General features: G+C 53.0%; 1 protein-coding gene across 5 annotated transcripts in view; it reads left to right on the top strand.

Moving 5' to 3' along the window:
- Positions 1 to 27427, top strand: part of ZDHHC14 (zDHHC palmitoyltransferase 14) — a 261769-nt gene that overhangs the window by 13879 nt on the left and 220463 nt on the right. The window contains exon 1 of one of the 5 annotated variants that reach the window (XM_070073339.2): positions 22039 to 24509. The exons of the other annotated variants lie outside the window; for them this stretch is intronic. Coding sequence (XP_069929440.2) covers positions 24388 to 24509 — 122 coding nt within the window. The 5' untranslated portion in view covers positions 22039 to 24387. Of the gene's footprint in view, positions 1 to 22038; positions 24510 to 27427 lie in introns of those variants that run through there. 5 annotated transcript variants of the gene reach the window in all.

The raw sequence follows: 27427 nt of genomic DNA, 5'->3' as shown, positions 1-27427 counted from the left end.
CTGTGTCTTGTATGGTCCATCATTGAGGCCTCTCTCCCCTCGACTGTATCTCATATGGTCCATCATTGAGGCCTCTCTCCCCTTGACTGTGTCTCGTATGGTCCATCATCGAGGGCTGTCTCCCCTCGACTGTATTTCGTATGGTCCATCATCGAGGGCTGTCTCCCCTCGACTGTATTTCGTTTGGTCCATCATCGAGGGCTGTCTCCCCTCGACTGTATTTCGTATGGTCCATCATCGAGGGCTGTCTCCCCTCGACTGTATTTCGTATGGTCCATCATCGAGGGCTGTCTCCCCTCGACTGTATTTTGTATGGTCCGTCATCGAGGCCTGTCTCCCCTCGACTGTATGTCATATGGTCCATCATCGAGGCCTGTCTCCCCTCGACTGTATGTCATATGGTCCATCATTGGGGCCTGTCTCCCCTCGACTGTGTCTCGTATGATCCATCATCGAGGCCTGTTTCCCCTCGACTGTATGTCATATGGTCCATCATCGAGGCCTCTCTCCCCTCGACTGTATCTCATATGGTCCATCATCAAGGCCTGTCTCCCCTTGACTGTGTCTTGTATGGTCCATCATTGAGGGCTATCTCCCCTTGACTGTATGTCGTTGTATGGTCCATCATCGGGGCCTCTCTCTCCTCGACTGTGTCTTGTATGGTCCATCATCGAGGCCTGTCTCCCCTCGACTATGTCTCGTATGGTCCATCATCGGGGCCTCTCTCCCCTCGACTGTATGTCATATGGTCCATCATCGGGGCCTCTCTCTCCTCGACTGTGTCTCGTATGGACCATCATCGAGGGCTGTCTCTCTTCGACTGTGTCTCGTATGGTCCATCATCGAGGCCTGCTCCCCTCGACTGTGTCTCGTATGGTCCATCATCGAGGCCTGTCTCTCCTCGACTGTGTCTCGTATGGTCCATCATCGAGGCCTGTCTCCCCTCGACTGTGTCTCGTATGGTCCATCATCGAGGCCTGTCTCCCCTCGACTGTGTCTCGTATGGTCCATCATCGATGGCTGTCTCCCCTCGACTTCTTGGCTCTTCATACCATTAGCGTGGACTCTCCTGTCCCCCTTTGGAGATTTTCGAGGTAGACCCGCTTTCACCTGTGATGGGACCTTCTTTTTATTTTAGGGCAGTTTAAGCACATTTCAACACACCATTTAGAAACAAGAATATCATTTCCATACGTCTTCAAACTGGGTTTTAAAAACCGCTGACTGCCAAGCCCGTGGCAGCCGGTGCTGCTGCTGCGGGGCACCGGCAGAATGGGAGGGGGCCCTGCAGGTGGCTGACAGCGCGGGGCGTGGCCCGTGCCCTCTGGGGCGGGCTGCTCCCTGGTGGCCTGGAGATAGGCTTATCAGCCCAGGCTGGCACGCCTGCTCCCTGGCACTTGCTTGCTTGCTCAGGAACAACTCCCCAAGTCCACGCTCTCTCGGTGGCTTTGGGGCACTTCCAGGAACACAGGGCAGCAGTTTATTTGAGCACAAAACACTGGCGCCTGTTTGAGGAATTAACTCTGCTTGCCTCTCCTGGTCGTAGAAATAAGGTGGATCCCCCAGATGTGTTTTCCTGGCGACTTCTTTGACAACACCCGCTGTCGTTTTGTTAGTTTCACTTTTCCCTTTCTCTCTGTGATGCACGGCCCTGTGAGTACTTCCTCTGTTTCGGAAGCTTCTTGTTCCTCTGCTGCTTACCTTGAGCCGTTTCTTCTCCTGGGCCGTATTTGTTCTTTCCTTCTTGCCTTGAACTGGCTTTGTTCATCGCCCTTCTGCTCTTACTTTGCTACGCAAGTTTACATTAATGATTATTGTGGTTGCTGTGGCCTTTTCTTTCTTTTTAAATGTATTGTATTGATTTGAAAGAGGGAGAGGGAGAAGGAGAAGGGAGGGAGGTTGAGAGAGAGAGAAAGGGAAACAGAAAGAAAAGAGAGAAGCCAAGAACTCAGTCCTGGTCTACCTGAAGGGTAGCAGGGACCCAAGTACTTGAGCCATCACCTGCTGCCTCCCAGGGTGCACATTAGCAGGAAGCTGGGGTCGGTAGTGGAGCTAGGACTGAAATCCAGCACTCCTAGATGAGGTGCCAGTGTTTTCATGGCTGTATCAGATGCTTGCCTCTGATCGTTTCTCTATTTCTTTCTTTCTTTTTTAAGATTTATTTTATTTAGGCCGGCGCCGCGGCTCACTAGGCTAATCCTCCGCCTTGCGGCTCCGGCACACCAGGTTCTAGTCCCGGTCGGGACGCCGGATTCTGTCCCGGTTGCCCCTCTTCCAGGCCAGCTCTCTGCTGTGGCCCAGGAGTGCAGTGGAGGATGGCCCAAGTGCTTGGGCCCTGCACCCCATGGGAGACCAGGATAAGTACCTGGCTCCTGCCATTGGATCAGCGCGGTGTGCTGGCCGCAGCGGCCATTGGAGGGTGAACCAACAGCAAAAGGAAGACCTTTCTCTCTGTCTCTGTCTCTCACTGTCCACTCTGCCTGTCAGAAAAAAAAAAAAAGATTTATTTTATTTATTTGAAAGAGTTACAGAGAGAGGTAGCGCCAGAGAGAGGGAGAGGTCTTCCATTCTGCTGGTCCACTCCCTAACTGACCGCAACAGCCAGAACTGAGCTGATCTGAAGCCAGGAGCCATGAGCTTCCTCCGGGTCTCCCACATGGGTGCAGGGGCCCAAGGACTTGGGCCATCTTCTACTGCTTTCCCAGGCCATCGCAGAGAGCTGGATTGGAAGAGGAGCAGCCAGGATTCAAACCAGCGTCCATTTGGGATGCCAGCGCCGCAGGCTGGGGCTTTAACCTGCTGTGCCACAGCTCTGGCCCCTCTATTTCTTCATCCCTCCCTCCCTGCCTCTCTCCTTTTTTCCTTCATCTCCCTCCCCTCCCCTTTCATATTTATTTATTTATTCGAAAGGCAGAGTCACAGAGAGGCAGAGAGAGAGAGGACTTCCATCTGATAGTTCACTCCCCAAATGGCCGCAAAGGCTGGAGCTAGGCCGATCTGCAGCTGGGAGCCAGGAGCTTCTTCCAGGTCTCCCACATGGGTGCAGGGGCCTAAGGACTTGGGCGGTCTTCTATTGCTTTCCCAGGCCATAGCAGAGAGCTGGATTAGAAGTGGAGCAGTCGGGACTCAAACAAGCGCCCATATGGGATGCCGGCGCCGCAGACAGCAGCTTTGCTTGCTGCACCACGGCACCAGCCCCTGCCTCTGACCTTTTCAGATGTGACTTGCATCTCTCTTTCTCCCGTGCTTAGGGCACCTGGCCTCTGTCTTTGAGCAGATTTCTGCCCAGTGGCTTCTGACTCCCGGAAGGCACATCGCAGACAGCCAAGCGCCCTGCAGCTTTTTCTGACTGGGCGCTCCTCATGGCCTCGGCGCTCTCGGGCAGTGCTCCCACTGCGTCCTGAAGCGCCCTCACCTTCCACCCTTGCTCGCCTACTTTCCCGTCGTCTCTTGGACTGCATCCTCCCCATCTCCAGGCAGAGTGCGCTGGCTTTCAGACACCTTCGCCCTTCCCACGGACAGATGGGGTGGGGTTCCCCTGCGCTTGGCTGTGGGAAGAACGGCCCGTGGCGGAGATGATGCTGTGTGATTGCCAGGCTGAGGCTCCTGCCCTCTTGCTTGTTGTCAGGCCCTGCGCCTTGGGAGGCCTGAGCCGCCAGCGTACAGAGCCGTGTGGAGGGAGTTCAGGCCCCCAGAGACGGAGGGGTCTCGAGCCCCCAGCGCGGTGTGTGGGACTTGGCGTGATTCCAGCCCCCAACCCTCTTTTATTAACTACCGCGGTGAAAGGCATGCAGAGCAGAGAGGAACGAGCCGGCTGAGCTCTGCACAGATTGCAGAAGGTTGTCTTCGTGTGAAGTGCTCTGTTTGGGGGAGGCTGATTAAACAGCTGTGATAAGTGGGAAACTTAGCCACCAGGAATTTGCAAGAGCAGCGTGGGACTGGCTTGGGGTATGCAGCAGTTACTATGTGATTAACAGCACTAAAATTAGAGTGCAGAGGTTGGGAATTAAGGAAAAAATATGTTGAGGTGGGTGTTGTGGTGCAGTGTGTTAAGCTGCTGCGCGGGACACCTACGTCCTGTATCAGAGTGCCTGAGATCGAGGCCCGCCTCTGCTTCCCATCCAGCTTCCTGCTAATGTGCCTTGGAGGCAGCAGAGGATGGCCCAGTGCTTGGGTCACCGCACCCACCTGGGAGACCTGGATGCAGTTCCTAGCTCTTGGCTTTGCCCTGGCCCAAACCTGACTGTTGGGGGCATCTAGGAGTGAACCAGTAGGTGGAAGATTCTCTCTCTCCCTCCCTTTCCCTCTCCTTCTCTCTCTCTCTCTCTCTGTGTGTTTGTGTATCTCCTTTTCCAAAAAACAAACAAACAAACAAACATAAAAAACCAAAAAACGGGCTCAAGTCAACTCTTTGCATTGCCGTTCCAGTGTGCTCCATTGAGGTGAGGACAGTGACGGCTGCTTCCTGCCTGCCTGACGGCGCCTCGTCCTTGTTCTCCCGGGGACAGTCGTCCATCTCCCGTGACCTGCTGGGAAAGGAGCCTGAGCAGAGCGGCCTTAGTCTTGGCCCCGGCTCCTTCCTCAGACTGTGCAGTCTGCCCTTGCTCTTGCCTTAACTCCTCCAAGTTCTCTTCCACACCGTGTTTGGTACATGCCAGCGACAGACTCATACATATACCTGTTGGGTGGGAAATGAAATCGATGCAAACCCATTGAAGTCTGCTCTTCAAGTCCTTTCTGTTGTTCTCAGCTTACCAAGTATGCTGTTGTGTGGCTGTCACCGCTGGTGATTTGAGAGAGGTTAGTGTAGAACTGCTGCCCTGGCGGGGACGCTCTTTGACACTGGTGTGTGCTGGGTGGCCTGGTCCCTCACCCACCACCCTTTTAGCCCTGTGTGGCCTTTGTGGTGGTAGCCCGTGTGGCTTTGCTGTCTGCAGGGTCAGATACTGCCCTATAGTTGGGCAGCTGGGCAGCCAGACCCCCAGCAACCAGATCCTGCACGCGGCCGTGGAGCTACAGAATCAAAGCAGTTTATCATCTTGAAGGGTCCTATTTTGGGGTCTTTTAATACCATGAGTTTCCCATACACACATTCTTGATGGCAGATAAGGGCATTTTTGGACATATACGCCAAAGTCGAGTTAAATTCTACAACTATATATGGTCTGTGTGTCTTTCTAAGCAGGGAGAATAATTCTTTGCTCAGATTATCTCACATTTACTAACTTGATATAAATTACCCTGCATCTTTTTAAGAGTGCAACACATACAGATTAAGCTTTAGATTGCTCCCAACGCACACTCCCTGTAGGAGACATGCTGTGTTGGCAATTGTGTTCTTACTCTGTTAGCTCTGTGTAAGTCCAAAAAGGTATTTTCTTGTCTTTTTAAAGGTGGATACTGAAGCTAGAGAAGCCCGCTCTTCCTGTCATAAAATTCCTGTCTGCTCAGGATCAGTATTGCGTTATACAGAAATTCTATTTCTTCTTAGGCTCAAAAAAATAAAGATAGAAATTATTATTTGTTATTTTTTGGAAAAGATTTATTTATTTATTTATTTGAAAGGCAGAGATACAGAGAGAGAAGAGGGGAGAGAGAGATCTTCTATCTGCTTGTTCACTCCCCAAATGATCACAACAGCTTGGGCTAGGCCAGGCCGAAGCCAGGAGGCAGAAGCTTCCTCCAGGTCTCCCACACTGCTTTTCCCAGGCACGTTAGCAAGGAGCTGGGTCAGAGGTGGAGTGGCCAGGACTCAAACGTTGCTCATGTGAGATGCTGGCTCTGTAGGAGGTGACTTAACCTTCTACACTACAGCTCTGGACCCAAAAGTATTATTATTTTCCAAAGATTTATTTATTTATTTGGAAATCAGAGTTACAGAAAGAGAGAGAGAGCGCTTTCATTCGCTGGTTAACTCCCCAGATGGATGTCTGTAATGACCAGGGCCGGGCCAGGCTGAAGCCAGGAACCAGGAGCTTCTTGTTCTCCCACATGGGTAGCAGTTACTCAAGCACTTGGGCTATCTTCCATTGCTTTTCCAGGCCATCAGAACTGGTGCCCATATCATTAGTGCTGACCCTGGTTGGTGCTGTAGAGATGCTGCTTGGGCTAGTTGCATCCCACACTGGGGTGTCAGGGTTCCCAGGTCTGACTCCAGTTTCCTGCTCATGCAGTCCATGGAGACAGTAGTGGTGGCTCAGATGACTGGGCCCCTGCCATCCATGTGGGAAACCTGGACTGAGGCCCAGCTCCTGGCTTTGGTCCGGCCCTGCCCTGTCTGTTCTTGGCATTTGGGGATATGGGAGCGCTCTCTCCAACTCTCTCTCTCCTCTAAATAAATAAATATATAAGTAAGTAAGTAAATAAGAAAAATAAAAAAGGAGCTCAGGTTCTCATGAAGGGGAGCCCCAGGCAAGCATAAAATGGGGAGGGGGAGGGGCTGGGGCCCACGCTGTGGCGGAGTGGGTTAAAGCCCTGGCCTGAAGCGCCAGCATCCCATATGGACGCTGGTTCTAGTCCCTGCTGTTCCTCTTCCTATCCAGCTCTCTGCTATGGCCTGGGAAAGCAATAGAGGATGGCCTAAGTCCTTGGGCCCCTGTACCCGTGTGGGAGACCCGGAAGAAGCTCCTGGCTTTGGATCGGCGCAGCTCCGGCCATTGTGGCCATCTGGGGAGTGAACCAGTGGATGGGAGATCTCTCTCTCTGTCTCTACCCCGCTCTCTCTCTTAAAACAAAACAAAACAAAACAAAACAAAACAAAACAAAACTACAAAAATAAAACAGGGAGGGGCCAAGCCCAGAAAGAAATGGAGAATTGTTGGCCATACTTCCCAGGTTCTCTCTCCCTGGGGTTAGTGTTCTTTTGCTGCTGAAATGAAAGACCCAAACCTACTAGGATGACGCGACCCAGATTTATTATCTCGGTCTGCCAGCTGCTCTCTGGGCTGCCGTCACTGGCAGCCGAGGGGAAGTTGTGTCCTTGCCGCCTGCTCCTAGAGCTGCCTTGTGGCCCCCATCCTTTGTCTTTCCACCTTTCTGTGCCCTCCTTTTGTGCGCTTGTCTCTTTCTGCCCACAGTATTGACAGGCTCTCCCACTCCAGGGACCTGGGATGGCACTGGGCCTATCTAGCGACCCAGGGTGACCTCTCCAGGGTCTTGGCGCCAGCACACCTGCAGAGGCCCTTTGGTGATGGAGGTCACATCCCAGGCTCTGGGGATCAGGATGTATACATTTGCGGGGACCGGTATCTGCCTTCCATGCCCCAGTTCTAATTGTTCCCATGTTAAGCTGGCCTTGATGTTACGAAGACTTTTGCACAAGCTTTGGAGAAGAGCTTGTTAGCCAGATGTCATAAGGCACACAGCGTGCACCCCCCCCCCCCCCCCGGGGTTATCTGTGGAGTTCCTTGGAACTTGGAGTGGGAGGCAGAGTGTCTCAGTGCTTGTTGATGGGAGTGAATGTCACAAGCAGGGGCCAGGGAGGCCAGCTGTGGGCTAGGGTTTTTCCAAGATGGACCATGTGGGGAGTGAGGTAGCAGAACGAGGCAGATGCAGTCACAGCAGGCCCTGGCATCTTACAGGGCAAGGGACCAAGCCTTTGTGCCCTGCCTGAAGTGCTCCTGGCATCTGGACTGCCCAGGGAGGGCTGCACGACCATGGTGGCTGCAGCTCTTAGGTGCAGGCAGTTTCTGAGGAACCCAGCAGAGAACTGGCAGGTGCCAGCATTCCCAGCAGTCCTGACAGAATGAGCAGGAGGTAGGGGGTGGGGTGTGCATGGGAGGGGATTATCCAGCTGACCGCAGCATCCACTGCAGTTAACGGCAGTCGAATGCAGATGGCTCAGCTACCCAGTGTGATGGCACAGGCTTGGGGGAGACACACACAGCTGCAGGGGAAGGAGGGAATCTAGCCTGGCAGGCAGCAGTGGGATCCGGGTAGCCCGCTATGGCCCCAGGTCGTCAGGGCCTGACGCAGAGGAAGCAGAAGTGGGCGGTGACTTGATCTGGTGGAAGTTGGAGCAGTGAAGTGTGTCAGGTAGGGAGCAGGGTCCCAGCCCTGAGACTGAGGTTCAGCAAGAAGCTTGGGGTGGCCCTGGAGTGACAGGCAAGCCCGTAGTTCCCGAGGGTTGCAGAATAGGGCCTGGCTGAAGTGCAGGGACCACGACCAGGTCGAGGCCAGGAAGGGGCTACTAGCCCTGGACGTGGTGTCGTGGCAGAGCAGCAGGTGGTGGGGAAGAGGCCCTGATGGGCGGTAGGCAGGGCTGCTGCTGCTCTGCCTGCTCTGGGTCTTAATCCAGGGCAAGGCAACCTTGCCTTGGGGGCAGCGCAGGGAAGCCAGGTCAACCTGACTCCGGCTCAGCTTCCTGCTCAGCGTGTGACAGACCTGTCTCCCCCGCAGATGATTTAACATATCCCATTACTTGCACTCTCTCTTCACCTAAGACAGAATAATGGGAGTAATTACTGATGTTCTAGAAAAAGCTTGACGTTCCCCCTCTTCTGAGTCAGGAAGACCACGCGGAGGTTCTGTAGGAACACAATAGACTGAATCAGGTTGAGGCGTTTCTCCTGTGTTTCCCCGAGCGGAGAAGGCTGTCCTTGCTTGTTTCCCGTTTGTGTGGTTGGAGAGTTGGACGGAATGGTTCCTGACTACAAGTCAGGTTGTGGTCGCATCACACTGACCAGCGCAAGGAGGACAGCCCTGAGCACGTGTCTGAACACTATCTGTACGATAAGCACTGACGGAGGGAGGTCTGGCAAGTAGCTCGCTCCTTCCCACGGTCAGTTAGGTTCTTGCATCGGCTCCACTCGAAGCGTCTGGTCTGATACACAGGTCAGAATAACTGAGACGTTTCTGAACCCGTGCGATTTTCTGGAGGGGAGTTCAGGCGCCTCTGCTCTGAGGGTGGTCAGCCGACCCTTGTTTTCTGAGTGACAGACAGCACGTACACAGAGGGACAGAGTCAGGCTTTCTGAAAGTCATTCCCTTCAGGTCGCCTGTTCTCTCCCCGACAGGTTCCCCATGGCTGTCTTCATAAACGACGCAGTCTTCTCCTGTCTTGGTCTCTCAGGTCAAGACCTCTTTGTGGAGTAGTCTTGGCGGCCAAGCACAGGTGTGCATTATGTGTTGCAGGTGCTACGCGTACCTGGACAGCCCAGTGCTAGGGAGGGTGCTGCTGGCCGTTGTCAGGGCCTGAGCCAGTATTTTCTGAGTGTTTGAGTCAGTACCAGGCCAGGAGATAACAGGACAAGGTGTCTGCCTCCTGTGTCACGTGTAGTTGTCCGAGGGGCCTTCAAAGAGGTTTTTGGAAAAGTGGAATCACAAGTTCACTGGAGTGGGAAATTGTGGGTTCCATGCAGTCTTTCCGCAGTCCCTGTTTTGCACCCACTCTGGAAGACTCCTCATCTGCGTGGCCTCCTGTGTTCCGTGCCCTTTCTTCAACAGGCTCAGAGCTCTTCTCATACCTGCGCCTTTTCTCTCATAAGCTCCCCAGGAGACAAAAGCAGTAGTCGTTGTCATGTCTGTGAACAAAACAGAACTCTGGAAGAAGGAAGATCTGGAGCATGTGCTCTGTGCTCCGGGGCCAGGGCTTCCCTGCAGGTCTGGGCTAATCCAGACAGTAGCACTCCCAGGTGCACGTCCCCGACCTGTCACAGCTCTGGGGGCTACACGTGATCTTCCCTGTTCTCTGTGGACCCCTTCCCAGAGACCAGGCCGTTGGGATGGCCCTGAGCCTGCCTGACACCACACACAGCACACCCTGCAGGTGCAGGCCCAGGGGCCCACGGTGAGTTACTGGTCTGGTGACTTTGAAAGGGAACAGGGATGCTGTTTGGGGCAGGGAGAGTTTTGCTCAGAACCATTGTGGTGTCGCCCTTGGGCTTGCATTAAGCCTTTCAGAAGCCGTCAACACCAAGGAGTTCTTGGGCCAGGCCTGTCCCCATCGCCACGTGTAAGTAAGGACTACACTAAACTGTAAGGCGCAGTGTTGGGTTGTTCTGGCTGTTCACGGCTGCTCAGCTTTTCTCACTTTCCAGGCCTCTCCCTCCTGCTCCCCTGGACCACTGTGGGGTCGCTCCTGGAGCACGTCAGAGGGGCTCACCTGCCCTCCAGGCCTTGTCAGTCTTCTCCGGTGTGAGAGATGCTGTGCTGCTGTCATCTTTAGATGAAGGTGGAAGGTGGCCGTGGGGTGAGGACTGGGCCCCTGCTGCGTACACTCCCGGGCAGCAGCCTTCAGACCTTCAGGGCGTGTCCTACGTTAAGTGGTGCATCCCTGGGATCCAGGATGTACATGTGTTTGCATGCACACGCACAAATTACTCGAAGTAGCACTTACCCTGTCCACGTGCGGTGAACGCTTGTATTCTGTCCCGTTTTATTCTGGATCATTTCACTTAAACAGTGCATCTTGACCCACTGACTTGATTCGTGACCCGCAGCCTGCAACCTGGAAAACACTGCTGCGTATCCCAGCACCCAAGTCACTGCTATTCTCAACACCCGTTCTCCCATGCCCGGAACTCCTCTACGCACCTCCAGCTGTGCACCTGTGAGGTGCAGCCAGCCTGTTTCCTGGTTTTACTCAAGCACGTGTGGTCTAGGAAGCCCTCCTGATGTCCCTGGCAGTACCTGGCTGCCTTCCCATGAGTCTCACTTGTTCCTGTGACTCCAGCCCTTACTAAGGAGTGCCAGGGCTGCCCGGCACGCCACTCTCATCCACTGCCTTATTGACCTTTGTCTCAGGGTGTCTGGTGTCAGCGTGTAGCTCTCTGGACATACCACGTCAGTTTTCTAAGACTGCATTACAAACAGTAGTGCCTCAAGTGGAAGAACCAACAGAAACCCACCTTAAACCCGAGCAAGCCTTTCCAGGTCTCTGTGCCTGTGCTGTTTGCAGTAGGCGCGTTTGTGCATTGGTGTGTCAAATAGTGGACTTCTAACAACTCTTTTTAGAAGCATAAAAATGTGTAAAATCAGATTTTTTTTCAAAATACTGCTTTTTTCTGTAGTGTTTACTATGATCCATCTCTTGGTAAACTGTTCTAGAATTTTACTGGCTGTATACAGGAATCTTGTGATCATACATTGGTAGGATTGGCAAAAGCTCCCCCATTGGGCAAATGTGGAAACTGTGGCCCAGAGGTCAGGCGACTTTCCCACACTGCCCAACAGCAGTGGCAGGTGGAGCCATCCTCTGGTTGCTGGTCGAGGGCCTGCTCTCCGAGTCGTTCATTCTTACTGTGATAAAGGTGACAGAGGGAGCAGTGCTGTGCATGCCACTGTGTGAGCCCACATCTGAAGCCGTGGGCATCTGCAGGCTGGCAATGTCTAACTGTTGCTTTCTGAACTGGACATGGGGCCCTGTACGATAAAGCACGATACCGGTTCTCACCGGAGTCCACAGCTTTTGCTTTCTTCTAGAGCACCTGCTTTTGCTAAAGGTCTTGGCACAGAAAAGGAAATGTGCAGAGAATTCCCAGCACGGGGTCTTCAATGGGACGAGGAGCTTTTACACAAAATTTCTTCGTTTTGTCTCTTTCAGCAAATCCTGTTTTGATGTGTCACGAGCTGTACCAACAGTAAATAACCTTTTATGGCATTGGCCAAAGCGTATATTTTGTGAACTTTGTGGTCACATGGGAGAGTTATGATGGAATAATCTCTTTGCTTTTTTTTTCCCCTTTCAATTTTAATCCTTGCCCAACCTGTCCCTGTCTTTCTTCCACAACTCCTAGGACCCTGCGCTGTTGTTTTCCTCCTTGTAAAAATCGGTCTGGGGCTCTGTCTTCATTTTGTCGTGTTGCTTCTGTGGGACGGCCGTCTTCCCCGTTTCAACCAACCACTCCAAATTAACTTTGGCGCTGCCTCTTCACTAAGAAGGAAAGCTCATTTCTCTGGAGCTGATTAGCTAAGCAGAGCTCATTAGCTTAGCTTAGTTTAGCAAGTAGGCTCTCATTAGCTAATGTGACACCGTAACACGTGCACTCCCAGCCACTGGTGCTGAGAGCACAAGAAGCGGCCAGTGGGGCTCTGGGCCTCTCAGAGCCCAGGACACCTGCCCACAGGAGGGCAGACCCCCTCACCTGCCCTCCGCCCCCCACCCCCCACTGGGCTCCTGTGCAGCCAGCTCCCATGTGTGCCTAGACAGGTGCTGGCACAGTGGGCATCCAAGATGGAGCAGTTTGCGGTGTGGCCTGCCTGTGAGTGCCGGGCACAGTTAGAATCTTGGTCCTTACACAACCCAGACGGTAGACACTGTTAGGAGTTCACCACGAGATCATTTACCCTTCCAGCCTATCTACCGTAGAAAATAATACTGGGTTTGTTGAAAGTGGGCAGGTGGCTCTGTGGCCTCCTCAACTGATTTGCAGGACCATCATGAACCAGTCTTTGCCTTGTGAGCACTCCCCAGTGTGTATTCGCCAGCTGCTGTACCGCGAGTGTCTTCCCACGTCTCAGACCATTTTCTGTTGCTGTGCGGAATACTGGAGACAGGTGATTTATTAGAGTGGAGTTTGTGTCGGCTTATGGATCTGGAGGCTGGGGAGGCCAGGAGCACGGCACCAGCGTCTGCGGGCTCCTGCTGAGGGGCTGGTGCTGCTTCAGCTCAGCTCGTGGCGGAGCGCGACGGGCAAGCGAACGCGTGGGAGAGAGAAGAATGCCGGCCGTTTGCCTTGGCTCGGCCACCATCCTGGAGCTGAGTCGGTCCCACGAGAGGGAGGAGGGAAGGAGCTCACTCATGAGAAAGGCGTCAGTCCACGCGTGAGGGCTCCTGTGGCCGACACCTCCCACTGCCACCGCAGTGAGGAATCGAGGATCCGCACATGACCGTGGGGGAAAACCATCAAACCAAAGCACACCGTTTCCCTCGAAGGTGCCCCTTGTAGAAGGAATGAAAGTTCTTCCTCGCAGCAGTACGCAGAGGATGAACCTGCCGCCCGGTGCTTGGTTCCTGGACACTAAGTGGAAGCTGGATCCTTTCCTTTGACTAGAAAAATAAAATATAAATAATAAACTATATAAAATAAAATATAAATAAAAATATATATAAATAAAGTAAAAATAAAATATAAATAATAAAAACTATAAAACCTATATCTTATTTTTAAGATTAATTAATTTCAAAGCCAGAACAACAGATAGGGAGATCTTCCGTTGCTGGTTCATTTCCCAGATGACCACAAGATCCAAGTCAGGGCTAGGCTGAAGCCAGGAACCAGGAATTCCATCCTGGTCGCCCACATGGGAGGCAGAGTCCAAGCACTTGGGCCATCTTCTGCTGCCTTGCAGGTGCATTAGCAGGGAGCTGGACTGGAAGCGAAGCAGCAGGGACCCGAACTGCTGCTCTGATACAGGATGCTGGCATCACAAGTGGTGACTTAGACTACTATGGCACCAAGCCAGCCTCTAAATAAAATTTTTACTTTAGAATATTCTAGACTTTCAGAAAAGTTATGGAAGTAGTACTACATAACTTTTCAGTTTTACCCATTCATGTGTAAGTTCTTTTTCATATGTATTGCCCTTAATACATTTTCTAGTTAAGAGTTAATGAATAGATTCCTTAGGCACTGCTGAGGGATCAGGAAAAAAGATATGCAAAACAAGTGACTCAGAGATAAGGAGGGGAAGAGGCAGCTCTCCCAGGTCAGCCAGGTAGAGCAGGGTTCAACCTCAGAGAAGAATGGGAGAGCCTAATGCTTCTGTTTGTTTCCTGTCTGTTGGAGGTGCTTATGCTAAGTAGCACAGGAATATTTGATGTTCAGGTCTGAATCCAGACATGGGAAACAAGGAGGGAAACCTACCTGAGAACGCTTGGTGCCACCGAAATCCCACTGCAGAACCTGGGGGAGGTGCATTCAGAAGTGTGTGAGTGTGTGTGTGTGTGTGTGTGTAAGGTGCTTTCCTCGTGGACTGTAGAAATTACAGTCAGAAAATCTCTCCAGGTGTCTTCATTAAAGGCAGTAGTGATGCTGTGGAAAAAATACTGTGCATTGAAAATAGGCATCACCCATACTTGTATAAGGAACTGAATTTGAACAACAATTTCCCAATGAGAGTGACTGTTTATTATAGCTGACTTACGGAGCTTGTCACCTTACAGTGAGGCCATGGTTAGTGTTAGGGTTGAACTGCTGGCCCCCAGCATCAGATACTGTCCCCTGCACAGGAATGTCGTGATTTTGTAGTGATTCGCTGTTAGGGAGGTGATGTGAGGTGGGGTATATGCTGGGGATTCTGGAAGGTCACCCCCAGCCTCTATGCCCCAATCTTTGTTCTTCCTTCAAAAGAGGATCGTGCCACCCTTGGCAATTGGTTGTTTGACTTAAGCCTTGTCCTGCTGGACAAGGGTTGGGGGAATCTCATCACGTTGGTAGCATACTGCTCCCCTTCTCCCCTGGCCTGAGGCTCTCAGGGGAAGACGGGAGAGGGATGGTGTGGGGACGGGGGCCTGGGAGAGAGAGGTTGCAAGGACTGAAGAGTCACAGTGACCCTTGCATTTGGGTTTTTTCTGAGCCTTCATTCTGCAATGCCATTCCCAGCTCGGATGCAGAGTGCCCTGGATGCACGCGGTGTTTCCATGGAATGGGCGCCTGGTACAGGCCCCGCATCTTTACACAGGCCACAGGTTCTTCCAACAAACAGCACTGCAGCGCAGGTGGCTCTGTGGCTCCGGGAGGGCAGCTGAGCAGCCCCCAGCTCCCAGCTAGTGAGGCAGCAGAACTGGGCAGTGACCCTGGGCACTGGCCGCAGGGCTGCTCTCCTCCCTGGGGGTCCCACACACCCAGATGCGCTGTAACCCCCTCCTCGCCTGAGTGCTGAGTACAGGAAGCAGCATAGAGGTGGCCCCTGGATGGGGAGCCCTCAGCCTCATAGGATTCACTGGGGATAGACGTCCCAGTCCTTTTATATTTTCCTGTTTGCTGACTTCAATTAAATTCTCTTTGTTAAGCCAAATTACTAGATGCAAAAGAACTTTCCAGCAGCCTCCCAGAAGGAAAACTAGTTCTTGGTATTCTTCCCAGCATCAGGTGAAATCCCCAAATAAGTGATGGATGCTGCCTGGCCCAAGTCACTTTTCACCTGAGAAGATGGTGTCACGTCCTCAGCTCTCAGGCGAAGGGGAAATAGAGGAGGTGACTCCTTTGACTGCTGCCATTGGTGCTCTGGCCACAGACTCGCAGGAGGTCGGCGCCTTCATCCTCAGGAAGGCCAGAGCTGGGGGCTGACGTCATCGCCTCATTAGGGTCCAGCAAGGCCAGCGCTTGTCCCTGCTGCCTGACTGTATTCAGGGTGTCGGGATGGCAGGGGAACTCAGAACTGAACCACTCGAGTTGAGCAGGGAACCTGCCTCTAGAAACTCACCATCTGCTTCCAGGAATCAAAGATTCAGGACCAGGTTTTGAAACGCGAGTCCTCCATGCTTTAGGTACTGCCTCCTTGCTAGGATGTAAGAAACTCTGAATGTTATCTATAATGATTTGCAGACTTTTAAGCCAAAAATAATCTTGAAAAAAACTCATTACAAGCTCAATTATCAGGCATCTTCGAAAGCACCGGCTGCAAGGCAAGAGCTAGTGCTATTTTATTATTTGAAAGGTAGAGTTACAGAGAGGCAGAGGCAGAGGGAGAGAGAGAGATCTTCTATCCGCTGGTTCACTCCCCAAATGGCCTCAATGACCAGAGCTGGGTTGATCCAGAGCCAGGAGCCAGGATGTTCTTCCAAGTCTCCCATGTGGGTACAAGGCCCCAAGGACTTGGGCTATCCTCCACTGCTTTCCCAGGCCATAGCAAAGAGCTGGGTTGGAAGTGGAGTAGCCAGTACTCGAACCTGTGCCCATATGGGATGCTGGCACTGCAGGCTGCAGCTTTACTCACTATGCTGCAGTGTTAGCCCTAAGCTAGTGCAAGTTTGTAAAGAAGTAGTAGCATCCCACAAATCCAGCTCCCTTGGAAACCCTGTTGGATGTGGCTGATGATGGGGGTGAAAGATGCAATGTTACCTGCCTTTAGCAAGATATTTTTTTTAAAAAAATATTTGATAGGCAGAAAAAAAGAAAAAGACATATAAAGCAAGAGCTTCCATTTGCTGGTTCACTCCCCAAATGCCCACAATGGCTAGGACCAAAGCCGAGTGCCACCAGGAACTCAATCCAAGTCTCCTGGTGTGGGTGACGGAAACCCAGTTACTTCAGCTGTGACTGTTGCCTCCCAGGGTTTCCATTAGCAGGAAGCTGGAATCAGGAGTGATCTGGGTACCAAACCAAGGCACCCTAGTAAGGGTTGTGGGCGTATTAACCAGCATCTTAACTCCCACTCCTTAGCAAGATACTCAATTCCACGTTTAACGTGACAGCCGTAGACTGGCTGGAGGACCTGGTCAGGGTGAGTAGCCCATAACGTGCAGTTGATAAGGATTCTGGTCCCACTTTAGACCTAGGGATCAGAATCCCAGGGATTGGGGTGGAGTGGTTTGGTGGGGGTAGTGATACAGCAGAGGAAATGACCTTTAGTTACAGCTTCAGTGAATGAAAAAGACAATTTCCAAAAGCTGTATTCCAGGGTGCCATTTATATAACAATCTGAAAGTGACTGTGTAGAGATGGCGAACAGATGTGTGGTTGCTGAGATGAGGGAAGGCGCTGGGGACAGCACAGTGAGTTCCTTTGTGTTGCTGGGACAGTTCTGAGCTTGATTAATCTGCGCATGTGGTGTCATGAGGTTATACACAGAGATATGCCAAATAGATGCTTGCACATGGAAAAGAGTGCCTTCGAGTAAGGCCGCCGTCCAGGTCACTGTGCTATTGTGCTGTGTTAGCCAACGTCCTGTGGTTATATGAAATGGCACTGTTGGGGGAAGGTGAGGGATAGCTTTTTCTTTTTCTTTTTTCTTTTTAACATAGAAAATAAGATCTGTGCAAAAACAGCTTACGGTTAAGGAAAGTGGGCAAAGGAAGAAGAGAGAAATGTTGACTACTCTTGGCAGTATTTTTGGTAACTTCTTGTGAACCTGTACTTATTTCAAAATAAGAAGTTACAGGGGCCGGTGCTGTGGAATAGTAGGCTAAGCCTCCGCCTGTGGCACCAGCATCCTATATGGGCACTGGTTCCTGCTCTGGCTGGTACTCTTCCAATCCAGCTCCCTGCTAATGCGCCTGGGAGAGCAATGGAGGATGGCCCAAGTGCTTGGACCCCTGCACCTGTGTGGGAGACCTGGAAGAAGCTCCTGGCTCCTGGCTTTGATTCTGTCTAGCTCCAGCTGTTGCGACCTTTTGGGGAGTGATCCAGTGGATGGAAGACCCCCCCGCCCCCGTCTGTAACTCTGCCTCTCAAATAAATAAATCAATCTTAAAAAAAAAAAAAAAAAGAAGAAGTTGCAAAGGGCTTTCCAGGTCCTGTGGTGTGCTACGACCAATTCAGACTAAATTGTTACTGGGACTGGGCGTCTGTGCCATGGGTGCCCCTTGACTGGGGAGTCACGGAGGGTGGGAGAGGAAGGCCATTTTGTGCTGTGCGAGTGGCCCGACCACAGAAGACAGTTTACAGAGGGAGTTGTCTGAGCGTGGCATGGTCACCGCCTTGAAAGTGCAGGTGCAGGTGATGCAGGTAAAGCGACTGTGGTGACCTGGAGAATGAGGAGCTGTAAGAACAGGAGTGCCGTGGGTCACCCGCGGTGGAAGGGGGCAGCTCGGTGACACGCCGCACCTCTGTGCACACGTCTGCAGGAGAGCGCCAGTGAGCACCATGTTTGGAAAATCAGGTGTCCAGGGAAGGGAAGAGCGAGGAAGTCAGTGAGCGTGTGTGCCCAGCGGTGACAGACACAGCTGCTGTCAAGCACATGGGCTTTCCAGAGTGAGTCTCAGATGGAGACTTGACCACATGGGCCGAGAGAAGCAGGAGAAGCGTGGGACTCCCACAGCTCCACGTCTGGGGCAGCTCCTGCGAGGCCGCCCAGATCCCACGCAGAGGGCGGCTAGAGAACCGGCCCGCCCTCCTCTCCCCATAATCAGACTCTTTTCCCATCACTCAGTGCTGTGGCGCCGCTGCCTCAGCAAGGGGTGTTTCTATTTCATAGTTTTCCAGTCACCTGAAGTAGCAGGTAATGTTCTTTTAGATTTCTTCCTAAGATTTATTTTATTTATTTGAGAAGCAGAGTTACAGAGAAAGGGGGAGAGAGAGAGGTCTTCCATCTGCTGGTTCACTCCTCAAATGGCTGCAACGGCCAGGGCTAGGCCATGTCAAAGCCAGGAGCCAGAAGCTTCCAGGTCTCCCACATGATCGCAGGGGCCCACACATGCAGGCCATCTTCTGCTGCTTTCCTAGGCATGTGAGCAGGGAGCTGGATGGGAAACAGAGCAGCCAGAACAGGAGTTGTTGCTCGTATGGGATGCTGGCATTGCAGGCAGAGGCGTAGCCTACTGCGCCACAACACTGGCCGCTTAAAGCTGTGTTCAGAGTTAGAAGGCAGCCAAAGATTTCTCACCTTCAGAGAGTGGTGGGCAGACGTGTGGGTGCTGGAGAGCTTTCTCACTGTGTTTTCCGTGGCTTCTCTTTCCTTTCCTGCGGATCCCCATGGAGCCTAGAATGCATTCTTTTCCCTCCAGAAAATCCATGCTGTCTTGGGGGGACGGGGACAGGGTCCCTCAGTGGTGGCTGCTCATGTTGATTTGCTGAGTTACAAGTCTCCCCATATTCTTTCCTGCCCAGCTCGCCAGCAAGGTGGGGGACACCACATGGTCACCCTACATGCTACTTTCCGCACTTACTTCCTGCTCCTGGAAGTCAGCTGTCACTCACGTCGCAGTGTGACAAAGGGTTCCACTGTGACTTGCTGCTGGCTACTTGTTGCTGTAACCCAGGGAGGGCCCAGAGAGTTCTCTCCGTGTGTTATGTACATACGGGTGGCGCTAAGTAAATAGCATAGGCAACAAGAGATTCCGGGTGTTTGCATTCCAGGTTCCCTGCCCGTGACGTGGTCATCGATTCCCTCATGGGTTCCATTTGGAATCACTGCCCTGAGCGATGGAAATGAACTGACAGCCATGGCGACGGGGCTTGGAGTTGGGGGGAAGGGAGGGTGTGATTGTGAGGTCCTCAGAGAAGCAGAGGCTGAGGGGTTAAATGTGCTAGGATTTCTCTGATGCTGGAGGAAACGGGGAGTGCCTGTAGGGGAATGCACCTGACCCCCAGGGAGGGCAGAGGGAGAGCAGGTTGTAGGGCAACACCCAGGAAGTCCAGGGAAGGTGTGGCAGGCCCCTGGAGACCTCTGAGTCCATCAGAGGACAAGGATCCCAGCTCCCCAGGAAAGGGTCCTAGTCTGCTCCCTCCTTCTCCCCCCGACCCCCCATTCAGGTGTTGACTGGGGGAGCCCACAGAGGCACGGCTTCATGCACACAGATCCCACCGAGTTCCAAGGGGTGGGGGCCCTCAGTCTGTGGTGCTCCGGGAAGATGAGGTTGGGATGTTCCATTCCAGGGCTGCCCTGGTGGCGGGGAGGGGCAAAGGCGTTAAATCCACACAGGCAGAGCTGTGATGCGCCCTGTCAGAGCAAAGGATTCAGTCTAGCAGGGGGGCCTGGGGCTCTCTCACCCAGCCTGGGCTGACCTGGACGGAAGGCTTCCCTCGGGGGCTGGGGTCTAAGGAACGAGAGATTAGCTGGGCAGAGTGGGTAAGGAGTGGGTGAGCTTCTGAGGTGCAGCTTCCTCTTGGCACTGTTGAGGAACCGGAAGAAGAGGGGCTGTGTGGACTTTCAGCTGAGCAACGAATGAGGGGAATGAAGCCCCATCAGGTGTGCTCGCAGGGAGCACTCCAGTGTAAGTGTGGAGAGCTGACCAGAGGGACCAGTGGTGGATGGAGGGAGGGCAGGAGGAAGGAGGCTGTGGGAAACCCTCGTGGAAACCCAGTGGAGTGGGCATGGCACAGGTGGTGGCTCAACGGGAGACTTGTGGGTGAAGGTGTTGATGAGTGTGCTTAGGGTGGGTGTGGGGGAGGAAGGATCGAGGGTGGCTCCCAGGCTCCTGGTTTGCAGCCCTGGATGGGTGGCAGGGGTGGAGGAAGAGGTGGATCCTGTGTGTAGGTAGTAGGGCGTGCAGAGGCTGGGCAGGAGGAAGAAGCAGACCCTGGGAGTGGTGGAGAGGGAGGAGCAGGTTGAGAAGGGCGTGTGTGGGAGAAGGGGTGGTTGGCAGTGTCCCCTGTGGGATGAGACGCGGGTCATCCATGGCCTAACTAAAGCTCTTTTAATGAAATGACGGTGGGGACCCAGATTGGAGTGGGCTGCGACGTTCATGGGAAGTGACAAACTTTAAAAGTGTGGCCCTGATGGGGAGAGGAGTGCGGTCAGGAGCTGGAGAGGGGTAAGGGGCTGCAAGGGCTGTTTTTCTTAATGGTAGAGACTTAAATATTTAGTTTGTAAGAAGCTGCTTATTTGGTGGTACAGGGTGTCTGAGGAGGCAGGAGGGGCCGGAACCAAAGCCCAGGTGGAGGCCTTGGCCTTGGGAAGCTGCTCTGTGCAGCCTGGAGAGAGGCGGACACCAAACTGGGACCCTCGGGTGTCCCTGATGGTGGCCGGTCTCCGCAGACGCTCTGTGCCGGTTCCCGCTTGTCATCTCTGACACAGCACACGACCTTGGTTTCGGGCTGGAGAGTGGTGGTGTCTCCTGTTTGATACCGTGGACCCCACGGCGTGGGAGGGGTCCTCCAGTGGATGGTGTTTCTTGAAGCACTGCCAGTGATGCCACCTGGGGTGACCTCACAGCCCGTGATGCTTACAAAGAGAGGGGCACGTGATGAAACGGACAGGAATAGAATGTGGCCGACCATATCAGATGCGTGGCCGGAGCCCAGAGCAGAACCTGGGACTGGCAACCATCCATGTTCAGCCAACTGTTCTTGTACCCACCTGCTGGGGTTTGGGGTTGGATTTTAAATGAACCAGAGGCCAGGCCGAATTTCCCTCTGACCTGCTAGAGACCTCTTTAGCAAATGAGTCCCGTGCAGCTTCTGCGTGAAGAGTGGCGGCCGTCAGCAGGGACTTTCTTGATAGGGACTGAGTGAGTTCTCTTGTTTGCCTGGGCTGGACTGGAGACACGAAGAGAAGTCACCATCTGTGACAGAATCTTCCAGCTGCCTCAAGCAGCCGGAGATTTCCCAGAGCGGGAGGCCAGGCACAAGCAACCGCACAGAACCGCGGAACTCTGAGCGCTGCTTGCCGCCCTGCTCTCCAGTGAGGGGAGGGTCTAGAAATGCTCCCCCCACCACCCCCGTGGGACGGCAGGCACTGGGCCTGGGGCTCTAGCCTTTGGCTTGTTTCTCTAAGAACAAAACCTAAGCAGCCTGAGTCGTGGGCTCTTGTCCTGCCTGGCCTCTCCCAACCTGTGTGCCCGTGGCCAGCGCCCTCCCCCTCCCTGGGCGACACCTCATCTCTGAAAATTGCCGAATGGCCTGCGAGCTGTGTGGCAGCCCTGGCTGCTTCCTCGATGGTGAAATCCGTGGTGCCATTCTTCCCCTCCCACCTTTAAAGTGAAACCAGAGTGAGCTGTGCTCTGCTGTGCTGAGGGGAGGGGAGTCAGAGGAGGAGTTGGAGGGAACCAGGAAGACAAAATGAATGAGAGGGGCTGACCATCCCAGGTGGGGCTGCAGCTGCAGCCGGAGAGACCTGTGGGCTGCCTACGTGCACCTGCAACACTGGGTAGTGTCCATGACACAGAGATACTCACCATCCGTACCCAGTCCGTGGTGCTGTTCGCTGGTTCAGGTGCCAGCCTTAGGAGGTTCTCCCGCAACTTCTCTCCACCTTCAACGTCCTGTCGGCCGACCCGGTTCTGCACCGTCCGAGTGCGGGTCTGCAGCTGCTGCTTTCCAGTCCTGCTGCCTGTCTGAACCACACGTCTTCTAGCTATTTGAATACATTGGATTGGATCTCCGGATCTCTTTGCCTCTGTAAGACTCTGTAGTTAGGAGTTGAAAACCACCCTTGTGAGGTTTCTGGATGTCACGGACCAGACTTCCTAGAGAGGATATGGGGGGGGTGTGGAGGAGAAGGTGGGGGCTGGGCCGGCTCCCCTACGATCCAGAGACTCCGGATGCTGAGCGTGACTCTTCCAAGTTGTCATTCAGCGCATCATCAACAAACCAGCGCGATTCGGCTGTTTCCTTTCAGCTTCCTCCTGTGTTCTGGGCTGTGCTAAGCTCTCGTAACTACTAAAGTGATATTGCAACCAACATCGTCATTACTGTCGATGCTCTCTTTATTGCTGCTTTATCACAGAGCATTGCGAGGGACAGGCGAGTATGAACCTGGACAGGAAGCTGAGGGCAGTGCCTTTCAGAGAACGGACAGAGCTCTCCACAATCGTACTGAGTCAGCTCTGGGGACTGGCGACACGAAGCCCTTGTCACATGGGTGGCAGAGACTTCACGAGGGAAAAGTGCATCGGAGAAGAACTTGTCAGAGATAAGGCTGTGTCACCCCAGCCCCCCGTCACCTTGCTGAACGCCTTAGGATGCAGTCAATGTTGGTGGTAAAAAGAACTCAAAGACAGTGGAATTCTCTTTATTTTTTTTAAAAGATTTACTTATTTATTTGAAAGAGTTTCACACAAAGAAAAGGAGAGGCAGAGAGAGAGAGGTCTTCTGTCCGCTAGTTCACTCCCCAGATGGCCACAACAACCAGAGCTGCATTGATCGGAAGCCAGGAGCCAGGAGCTTCTTCCAGGTCTCCCATGTGGGTGCAGGGGCCCAAGGGCTTGTGCCATCTCCTGCTTTCCCAGGCCATAGCAGAGAGCTGGATTGGAAGCAAGCAGCCGGGACTCTAACTGGTGCACGTATGGGATACCAGCACTGCAGGTGGCGGTTTACCCACTACGCCACAGCGCTGGCCCTGACAATAGAATTCTATAGCCTGGAAAACACCCCCTGTGTTCGCTGGCGTGGAGTTCCGACTGAGTGCCAGGCAGCTAGAGCCCACGGGGAGCTCACAGTCTGTGAGACCTGAAGCGGAGGGTGCGAGTCTGAATCCCAGGCCTTACCCAGACAGGCGATGCTGTAGTTCAAGGAACCAAGACAGTGTCTTCCCAGTTCTCTTCCCCTCTTTAACAGTGAAAAGCAGTATTGTTTCCTTGGACAGCTGCTGCTTTTGTTTTTGCCGCTTGAATATATTTGGCCGCACATTTTCAAATGTTCCAAAGCATCTTTGTCTTCAAAGAGTATTCTAGGAGTCCAGTCAGTACCTTGACCATGAGCCTGGATAAAACTTTAGTGCAGACCCTGGGTGTAGCAGCTGAGCTGCCGCTTGGGATACCCACGTCCCCTTTTGGAGTGCCTGGGTTCAAATCCCAGCTCACTTCCTGCTTCTTGGTAATGCACACCCTGGAGGAAGCAGGTGCTGGCTCAAGAACTTGGGTTCCTGCCACCCACGTTTGAGACACGGTTGGGTTCTGGGCTCTTGGCTTTGCCCTGACCCAGCCCTAGCTGGTGTGGAATTTGGGGAGTGTCTGTCTGTCTGTCTCTCTGTCTCTCTCTCTCTCTCTCTCTCTCACACACACACACATACACACACACTCACACACTTTCAAATAAAAATTTTTAAAAAGTCTTAACATAGGTCTCACTTGATACTGGGCAGAGCTCTGCCTGCCTTTTCTCAGTGATGGAACTAATTCATGCAGGCAGCTCAAGTGGAGTTTTAAGGACTGTTCCTCCTATTTCCAAAGCTCCAGAAATTGAACAGTTCTACTTAAATGGAAGTCGGGAGATGGTGTGATGGGAAAGGGAAGGGGCTTTCAGCTTTCAAATGAGCTCTTTTCAAGGCTGGTGCATCCAATATATGCTGGAGAATCAGTCTTCTGTGGCCACAAAACCAGCAACAGACAAAGCAGATCTGTCATGAGCCACCTGCAAGGCCGTACACGTGGCCCCCTGAGAGCTCTCCAGAGAGCTGGGTCGTCCTGGCAGCCGCCTGTCCTCTGTCCCTGCCCCACTGTCCAAAGCCTGCAGGAAGAACGCTGCTTCGGAGGGTGCCAGAAGTGTCCGTGCAGATGCCTGGGCAAGGGAAGGGTGTGGGAGTGTACAGCCTGCGGCGCTGTGGGCAACGGTCCACTCGGCTGCTTTTGTTCTGTGCAGCCAGGAGCATGTGTGTCTCGAGTCTTCAGACAGACCTGTTTCCGTGCCAGTGCTACCTGCTGCCGGGCGGTGGCTGAGCCCAGCTGTTAGCACGGACTCAGCCTGTGCCTCGCTGCTCCCTCCCCCACCACCTGGCAGCCGAGCACCCTCCATCCTGCAGGAGCCACGCCGACGTGATGGGGCTGTTGAGGGGTGGAGTCGAGATGCCGCTGTGATTCTCCCCAAAGCGCCAGTGTGCCAGGGACACCGTGGGGAGCCAAACAAGATGTTGTCCTCAGCAAAGCAGCGTAGAGCCGGGGGTGGCTGGTGGAGACGAAGACAGGAGAGCAGCTGCAGTGCCACGGAGAGTCCAGAGGGGTCGGGCATCTGGGCGAGCCTCGAGGCAAGGTATGGAGTAAGATCCTGGGAGCTGTGGGCATCACAGCAGCGAGGCGGGGCGGGGCGGGGCGGGGCGGGGAGGGGAGGGGAGGGGAGGGGAGGAGAGGAGGGACATCGTCATCATCTAAGGGGTAGATGGGAGAGCCCGAGCCAGGGTCATTCCCTACCAGCAGGGCCTGCAGCTCCCTGAAGACTCAGTGTCTGCGACGTCATCGCACGTTGGCACAGGTGCACCTTTCTAATAAAATAACTACACTGCAGCGGAATTCAAAGTTGGTGTCTTTCCCGAGAGGATATACTTATAAGGGCCCCACAAAAGCTGAGCTTGAAGAGGAGATCTGGAGGGGCTGGTGTTGTGGTACAGCTTAACAGCATCCTGTATCGGCGCCTGTTTGAGTCCTGACCGCTCTGCTTTGGATCCAGCTCCCTGCTAATGCACCTGGGAGAGCAGCAGATGATGGCCCAAGCGCCTGGGACCCCAGCACCCCTGTGGGAGATGTGGATGGGTTCCTGGCTCTTGGCTTTGGCCTAGCCCAGCTGTGGCTGTTGCCACCTTTGAGGAGTGAACCAGCAGATGGAAGTTCTGTCTGTCTATCTGTCTCTATCACTCTTCCTTTCAAATACATTTTAAAAATTTTTCAAAATTAAAAAAGTAAAATCTAAAAAACCAAGAAGAACTTTGATCTCAAAGTTGTTATTCTTCAATTACCATAGGCAGCTCTTGCTCCATGGACGGTAACAGTGACGTGGGTCATGGGAAAAAGATGTTTGGCTTTGGATTACACTTGTCATTTGGATACCATCTTTCTAATTTTTTTTTTTTTGTTTACTTATTTCAGGGCAGTGTTGTGATATAGCTGGTAGAACTGCTGCCTGTGATACCAGTATCCCGTATGGGTGCTGGTTTGAGTCCCAGCTGCTACACTTCCAATCTAATTCCCTGCTGGTGGCCTGGGAAGGGCAGCAGAGGATGGCCCAAGTGCCTGAACTTGGCCACCCACAAGGGAGATCTGGATGAAGCCTCTGGCTCCTGGCTTAGGCCTGACCCAGCCCTGACCAACGTGGCCATCGTGGGGGATAAACCAGCTGGGGGGAGACACCTCTGTCTCTGTAATTCTGACTTTGAAATACATAAATCCTAACTTTTTAACATTTATTTATTTATTTTACATATTTGAGAGGCAAAGAGAGTGAGAGTGAGTATGTATGTGAGATAGCCCTCCCATTCAACTGGGATGCCCACAGTGGCCAGGGCTGGTCCACACTGAAGCCGGAAGTCGAGAATTCAACCCTTGTGTCCCACACCGGTGGCAAGGATTCAGTACCTGAGCCTTCGTGGCTGACTCCCAGGGTCTGCATTAGCAGAAGGCGCTGCAGTCAGGAGCCAGAGCCGGGACTGGAGTCCACACCCTCACATGGGGTGCAGGTATCCTGACTGCTCCTGTTTTACTTAGGCTCTCTGAAAATTAGTTTGTAGTTTTAAAATTCATACTGAAGAGAAAGATTATAGAAGAAGGGGAAGAAGAAGATTTAAAAACACATTTTCGGATGAATTTCTAGCCGTTGCCTTTTAGGTGTACTTTCCATTTGCATTTCTGTGACTTGTTATCGAGTCCTTCGACCCCTGGAAAGTCTCCTCATCTTGATTTAAGGAATTATAAAAGTAGAACATGCTGCTGGTGCCGCGGCTCACTAGGCTAATCCTCCACCTGTGGCGCCGGCACCCCGGGTTCTAGTCCTGGTTGGGGCACCGGATTCTGTGCCGGTTGTTCCTCTTCCAGGCCAGCTCTCTGCAGTGGCCCGGGAGTACAGTGGAGGATGGCCCAAGTGCTTGGGTCCTGCACCCGCGTGGGAGACCAGGAGGAAGCACCTGGCTCCTGGCTTCGGATGGGTGCAGCACGCTGACTGCATCGTGCCAGCCGTAGTGGCCACTTGGGGGGTGAACCAACAGAAAAGGAAGACCTTTCTCTCTGTCTCTCTCTCTCTCTCTCTCTCACTGTCTAACTCAGCTTGTCAAAAAAAAAAAAAAAAAAAAGTAGAACATGCCTCTCTGCTCAGTCACATCTCAAGGGTCACTTGCCGCCTGGTCCCAGGGTAGCTGCAGGGAGTGACCCAGACCGGACAGCAGCCAGGGAACCGTGCTTCCAGAGAGTGTCCTTCCCAGAGGGAGGGACCCTGGCCAGTCCTGTGACCCCTTCTCCTAGCAGCCGTGGGCCCAGGGAGGAATGCGTGTTGAGAGGGTCGTCCTCACACTTGCAGCGTGGATGAGATCCCGAGAGTGAAATTTCGGGGTCTGCAATTCTAGGACGGAATTTGAAAACTTGCCGAGCATTTGCAAATGGCCCCGTGAAGCTGCGGCACCATTGGTTCTCTGGTATGTGTGAATGAGGGCTAACAGTCTTGGAGGAAGTGTGCACCGCGCTGCCTGTGTTGCACTGTGCCTTGGGAAGGCGTCTGTGTTCCTCATCTGGAGAGGCAGGAGCAGTGCCAGTCCGCGACGGGGAGTGGACGAGGCTCCTTCACGTATGGAGAGCAGAGAGGGCTTCTGATTTATTCAGTTGCCCCTTGTCTTGGTGCCTTTTTACTACTAAAAGACTTCAGAAACTTCGTGGAATTTAAATGGAATTACCGGAATTAAAAGATGAACTTTACTTTTGGTGTAACAAGTACTTGAAGTCCACGCCTGGCTTTTTCATAATTCCCATTTTCTGTGAACTTTGGGAAAGCCCCCTTCCACACAATGAAGGCCAGGTAACTGCCTTTACTCTCACTGCATCCCTCAGCTCCCTTCAATCACGTCAGTCAGTCTTCAGAAACATTCTGGTGAGTGGAAGTATCGCCACACTTCTTCAGACGTATTTATCTCAAATAATGTTTCTTTGCACACAGGGTCCAAGGTAAGAGTGTTTAAAGAGTGAGTCACTTGG

This window comes from Oryctolagus cuniculus, chromosome 5 (assembly GCF_051225735.1).
Source record: "Oryctolagus cuniculus isolate XC-2025 breed Fujian yellow rabbit chromosome 5, ASM5122573v1, whole genome shotgun sequence".
NCBI classification, from domain to species: Eukaryota; Metazoa; Chordata; class Mammalia; order Lagomorpha; family Leporidae; genus Oryctolagus; species Oryctolagus cuniculus.
The sequence above is the reverse complement of the archived record's forward strand: the minus strand, read 5'-3'. Positions and strand labels throughout refer to the sequence as shown.